This window comes from Myodes glareolus, chromosome 11, assembly GCF_982192425.1.
Source record: "Myodes glareolus chromosome 11, mMyoGla1.1, whole genome shotgun sequence".
Classification (NCBI taxonomy): Eukaryota; Metazoa; Chordata; class Mammalia; order Rodentia; family Cricetidae; genus Myodes; species Myodes glareolus.
This window is the reverse complement of record NC_142036.1, coordinates 56,050,596-56,057,237: the sequence shown is the minus strand read 5'-3', so window position 1 is coordinate 56,057,237 and position 6,642 is coordinate 56,050,596. Positions and strand designations below refer to the sequence as shown.

The 6,642-nt window shown below is 41.5% G+C and overlaps 1 protein-coding gene across 2 annotated transcripts in view; it reads right to left on the bottom strand.

Moving 5' to 3' along the window:
* Window positions 1-2,975: 2,975 nt before the first annotated feature.
* Nin (ninein) overlaps window positions 2,976-6,642 on the bottom strand; it is a 102,679-nt gene continuing 99,012 nt past the window's right edge. For both annotated transcript variants that reach the window (XM_087911778.1, XM_087911781.1), the window contains one exon: window positions 2,976-6,572. In XM_087911778.1, the coding sequence (XP_087767904.1) occupies window positions 6,363-6,572 (210 nt within the window). In that variant the 3' untranslated portion in view covers window positions 2,976-6,362. The remainder of the gene's footprint in view (window positions 6,573-6,642) is intronic.

The window sequence follows — 6,642 nt, the reverse complement described above, 5'->3', positions numbered from 1 at the left end:
GGGTATTTTCCTTTGTTTAAAAAAAAAAAGAGGGAAATGGTGTGGGAGAATTATCTGTAGTCTGTCAATCATGTATTTTAATAAAACGCTGATTGGCCAGGCAGGAAGTATAGGCGGGAAAACCAGACAGGAAGTAGAGGTGATGCAATGAGAACAGGAATATTCCAAGAAGGAGGAAGCCATTCCTCCAGTTCTGTCTAGACCACCGGAGAGGAAAGATGTAAGCTGCCCCGCTGGAAAAGGTACTGAGCCATGTGCTAACGTAGATAAGGATAATGGGGTAACATAAGTTATAAGAGCTAATAAGTAGCCTGACCTAATGGGCCAATGAGCTGTATAATCTTATGGAGTCCTGTGTGTGATTTTTGTTGGGAGTTGCCGGTTGTGGGGTACCGGGCGGGACAGAAACCCCAACAAGCCAGCCCTCATGTTACACATCCCAACCTATCATCTTTTTAAAGAACAATATTTCATTTCTCTGTTGAGAATTTCAACTATATTTTTTATTTGACTTACTGAGCTCTTCATTTCTAAGGTTTTGGTTTGTTATCTATTCCTTTGTTGACTTTCTCATTCACATCTTGCATTATCTTCTGAATTTTATTTAATTATCTGCACTTTCTTGTATTTCATTGAACTGTTTCAGTAACCATTCTGGTTGTTTGTTTGTTTGGGTGTTTTGTCATTGTTTGTTTTTGAAACAGGGTCAGTCTCAGTGTGTAGACCAACTCAATCTTGAACTCACAAAAATCCTCCTGTCTCAGTTTTTCAAGTTCTGGGATTATAGGAAGGAACCACCACAACCAGCTTTAAAATATTGTTTGTTTTTTAATACCTTATTAGGTATTTCATCCGTATCTCTGTCTTTGTAATGTGTTACTAGAGTCGTTATGTACATTAGGGCCTCATATTACTTCATTGTTTATATTTATTTTTACACTGTGTGGCTCAGTTATCTCCACCACTTATGGAGGAAGCAGTGTTCTCACGAAGAGTTGCCTTAGGTTGTTGTCACGCAACTACAGTGCTGCCTTACAGTAGCTTCTTGACTGTGATGTAATGGCTTTGAGCACAGTCTGTCCCGTGGTATAGTTAGAAGACCGACTGAGTCTGGGGCTGTTTGAGATTGGGGGTATTCTAGCAGTTCAGGCAGCTATGGTGAAACATTTTGGTGGCTTCTCTTGGGCAATAGAGATTTCTTCAGGCCTAGCTGATGCCAACTCTGTCATTAGTAAGGGCTTCTGGCTCTACTGGCAGCTCCAGCAGTAGTGAGAGGTCCTAAAGCCCTTGTCCTCCAGTCAGTGGTGTGTGGTCAGATGCTGCACTGGAGAGGGGGCAGGACAACTCCAGCACCTCCTCTGTGGTCGTCATACCCGCTCCGATGGCAGTGTAGTCAGGCCAGACGTGGCGATGTGGAGACTGGCAGTGGGGATTGCTATATACTGGTGATTTTTGCTCTTCTTATGGAGGAATATTTGGAAGGCCTATTTTGCTATTCTGGATATTCCTCTTCAGGACAGTCTTCTATTGTCCCTAAAGTACAATTACATGGTAACTATTGTATCAATACTGATTAAATATTGTTCTGCTATGAGTAGGAACCGATAGAAGTATTGTAGGATCTCTATCTATCTATCTATCTATCTATCTATCTATCTATCTATCTATCATCTATCGATAGATCTATCTATCATCATCATCTATCTATCTATCTATCTATCATCTATCGATAGATCTATCTATCATCATCATCTACTTGTTTGTTTTTTGTTACAGGGTTTCTCAGCCCAGCGTGTCCTGGAACCTGCTTTGTATACTAGGCTGGCCTTGCACTCACAGAGATCACGGGCCTCTGTTCCCCAAGAGCTGGGAGTTAAGTGTGTGCCACCACTACTTGGTTAGTATTGTTGGACTTTAACAGCAGATCTTGAACCATGAATACCGACCTCCCTATTTGCAGGCAGGGTAGCCTTGGTTCTTAATTTTGCAAGCTTCAATCTCCCCATATGTTAAATGGGGATGAATAGTTCCTGCCTCATAAAAGCAGTATGAAGTTTATATAAGAGTTTTGACAATGAATAGAACAGGGCTTCTGAGACAGGTCTAGGTTGGCCAACATTTTCACTCTACATTTCAGTGTTTGGTATTTGTTTGTTTGTTTATTTTGTGTTTTGAAGACAGGGTTTCTCTGTGTAGCCCTGCCTGTCCTGAAACTCGCTCTATAGACCAGGCTGGCCTCAAATGCACAGAGATCCACCTGCTTCTGCCTCCCATGGACTGGGCAGTGTTTGATTATTAACAATGTACTCTGGGTTTACCTTTCGGGGTGTCTAATGACACCTATTTCATCAGTTATAGGCATCTCAGTTAAGTCTGAATTACTCACCTACGAAGATGGCAAAGTGGCACAGCTCAGTCCCTGAAGCATCCCGGATGCCAAGCACGTCCTTGCCTCTGGTTAAGTTGATGTGTGAACTCTTTATTTCTATAGAACACAAACACCACAAGCTGACTGGTATGAACATCATCCCTTCCTTGACAGGTAGGGAATGAGTCTCTGGTCTCTAATTCACAACAAATCACCTGGGGGAGTCTTCTTTTTAAGGCTTTGCTTACTTTATGTGCATGAGTAACTGTATGAGTTTATGTGCACCACATGCATGCAGGTGCGCTTGGAGGCCACAAGTGGGCATTGGACTTCCTGGTGCTGGAGTGACAGGCAGTTGTGAGCTGTCTGATGCAGGGAACTGAATCCAGGTCCTCTGAAGTGTAGTAAACATTCTTAAGCATTGAACCATTTCTCCAAGTCACCTGGGGGAATCTTCTGAAAAATGACGGTTTGACTTAGTGTGCAGAGTAGGGTGGCGATTTTGTGTTTGCAGAGTGTGTTTCCTTCAGTATTTTGATGGTTTCACTTAAAAGGCTAATGATAAACACACTGTAATGTCTCAACCAAACTCCAAGACATGGAAATCTAGAGGCATATTTGCAAAATTATTTATTTACATTTTAAGCTCACATTAAAAATCTTCCTGGGATAGAATGGCTAAGAAGAAATTTAGCCTGATATAAACATATTCACATTAACCTTTATCTGAATTCAGTTCTGGAGACAGACTCTAGATGAACCTACTTTCTTTCATAAAACTCATATTCCTTTACACCATGCTGTGGTGATGTTCTCACAGGGAGAATAAACTTACCTTGTATCATTAAAAAAAATTAAAAAGCAAGTAAGCAAACAAACGAACTAACAAAAAGGCAACTTTAACTTGCTATTAACCAGCTGTCCAAGACCAGAGCCCAAGCCTTCACAGTTCAGAGATGTTCAAACAGGACCAGTCATGATCTACTGACTTCCTAGTGTGAGTGCTTTGGTTGTTAGGCCTAGACCTGGCTTCTGGGTCGCTGGAGCGCTATTCAATATCAGGTTGTCCATTTAGAACAGCACTTGCTTAATACTGTACTCGAGAACAGTCAGAATGCCTTTAAAAGATGCTGACCTCAGCAGCGTGTTTTCTTGTCCTTTACCAGGAAAGTAAAAAGAGAAACCACAATTTTTTCCATGTGTTTTTTTTTTAAAAAAAAGTTTTCCCAAAATAACACCTGCCCTGAATATTGATATTGCTAAAACACTAAACCCGTAAGATATCTTCCTTAAAGTCTATGATTTCATGATCTATTTCAAAAAGCATGCTGGCAGCCAAATTCACAAAGAGCACGCTGAAGCCTCAAGGAGGGAGTCTCATTAAACATGGCTTAGCTGGAATTAGAGTTTTAGAAAAACAAATGAAAACAATGAGGTTCATTCTAAACCACAGCTCCTGTTTCTTTCACTTCCTTCACAGATTGGACTTTAAGAGTAAAGGCCTTTAGATAAAATAAATCCTTTCTCCTTTGGGCAGGCGGGGAGGGAAGGAGGAGGCCTTTGAAAGGCAGCAGCAAGCAGGGCAACGGAGCGGGTCCAGCATTGTCCCACCACGATTAGAGAACTGTCCTCAGGTACAGTTTAAAAACCAGGGCTTTGAAAAAGAAAAGCATATGAGTGACCATAAAACACATAACTTGGGATTTTGGAGAGAGAGCCCCTGCAAAGTCTGAGAGTCCAACTACATGGAATTCTAGTATTTTCCATCTGCCGCCTTTAAACCTTGAAGCCATTCTAAGCGGCCAGCTAAACTCCCGCTCCAAACGGTTTCTCAAAAATAAACTGTTGCACAATGTATAAACTTAGGCCTCTGTAGGGTGTTTTTTTAAATATTGATTCCCCCATTTCATAAGCGGGGTAAAGCAAGAAATTAACATTTTACTAGAGTAGCATTTTGACGTTGGGTAAAATAATTCTAAATGTCCTATGTACAGTCACTGTACATCACTTTATGTACACATAAATACAAATTTATAAGAAACACTAACCTACACTTCCATAATATAAAAATAAAATAGAAAAGCACAACAAACATGACCCCGTGGCAAGCCAGCGCCGGAGAAATATGCTTGCTGTTTGGCTCAGCGGCACAGACCTTGAGAACCTGGAGCCTCTCACAGAAGCATGTCCATGGTTTTAGCTCGCCTCTGAGCCTAGCCTAGGCAAGTGAGGTTTTTTGTTTTTGTTTTTTTTTTTAACTAAATAAAGCTAAGGCCATACATGTAGTTGGGAAGAAGGATGTAGAGGAGCGTTAATACCAAATGCCAAATATTTAGATGTATAACAACAGGGAAGGATTCTTTTCCCTGTGGAAAATCGGAACTTCCCGATAGTAGCAATAGTGCAAAACCAGTGTGAACTATTGGACCACAGACTGTGTGCCATGTCAGAGCCCTGCAGAGTGGCCCTGAGCTGGTCGGACTAGGTGGTTGGGTCCTAAGGAATCCCAAAGAGTCGCAATGGAAATGACTTGAGATTTCCTCACACCATGTGACTTCTCAGCCTATTTCACTTATCCTGTGTTCCTGCCCATAAGTGATGGTTTACTTTTCTCTTGTACCTCTAATAACGTGACATTCTCATTTCTCTCTCCTTGAAGACACGAAGGTGGTTGAGAAGAGCTTTGGTAGTGCCCAGCATCTAGTAAGTCCTCCACCAACCACTGTGTGTGTGTGTGTGTGTGTGTGTGTGTGTGTACTTAAAAGGTTTATTGTTCTTTAAGCCTAGACCTTGAGAACAAATGCAAAGCCCCATTGCTGCTCCTCCACCTCCGATGGCATGCCACTGTTCTCCATAGTATGAAATTCAGATGTTCAGAAGTGAGGTATCAAAGGGGCCAGAAGCATGAGACTCCTGACCTGTATTAAACAAACAGTAAAAACTCTTCTATAACTTGGAGAGGTTATTAACTCTGAAGCCAAGGCCTTTCCAGATAATTAAGTGCACTAAAATGTAGAAATAAGAATTCTATGGCTGTTAATATATAGTACAAATAAAGTCACGTGGTTTATACAACTCCAATTCTTAGAGAGGCTGGGCAGGAAGTAGTTCGGGAAGACAGCTTAGAAATTGTTCCCTGAGCTCTTGATGCAAGCGCAAAGTTCCGTCCATGAATGCCAAGGCTTGGGAGAGAGGAAACCACGCCCATCACATTCCAGGTAATCTTCCAAGAGTGGCGCTTTACTCCAAAGAGGGCTGTTTAGTGGTCTTCCCATAGTTCAAATATTTTTAAAATGCAGTTTTATCCATTTTTAAGGACACAGGTCCCAAACAAAAAGCTTTCAGAGGAGGAGAAAGGGCTAATAAATAAAGTAAAACTTTATCCTCAGTAAAGAGTGCAGTTGAGCAAGTCTGCTCTGAATCTATTACATAGCAGGAGTAGTGAGAATAGGCACCAGAAGCCAGAATCTTACAAAACTGGGGCTTTTCTTACCTCAACTCAGTCTCTAGCTACTGGCCAAGCCTTCTTTAAGCAGAACTGCAGTCAACCAATTAATTCAAAGAAACAAAACTAGTATAAGCATAATGATTACAGTACTTAAATGTTTCCAAAAATAAAGATTATAATAATATAATAACCACTCTAGCTAGATCTCAAACTTAAAGGGACTCTGGATTATATATACAGCCAATAGCAATTAAAAACCCGTTAAGAACTGGCGTTTTAAGTACTTAAATTATTTTCATTCTTGGTAGCTATCCAGAGCATACTTTAAAAGTTTAATGCTCATGGGTAATTTAAATAGTGAAATATGTCATTTATGAAATTCCTCTAAGCATTCATTCGGAGACTCAGATTCCATTGCTGGTAGAGCAGACTTCGGGTAGGCTTGACTAGAAGCCACTGAAAGTTGTTAGAGGGTTCAGAGAACGGATTGAAGTGTTCCAAGGATGTCAGGACAGTACACAAATGCAGGCGCATCCTTCGGTCCGGCTATGACCTCAAAGGAGGCGTAGAAGCCAGGGGCGCTGGTGCCAGGTTCCTGACGATGGTACTGAGGCTGGCGATCTTCTCCTCTAGGAGGTAATTCTTCTTCTCTGCTGTTTTCTGCCGCTGCTCAGTCATTTCCAGAGCTTTCAACAGCTGGGCATTTTCAACATACAGGTCCTTCACCATGGCATCTGCTTTTGTGTTCCTGCAGAGCTAGGACAGAACCAGAAGCATCTCATTCCATCTGAGTTAACTACTCTCAAGTTTCAGGGCTAACGGAAGG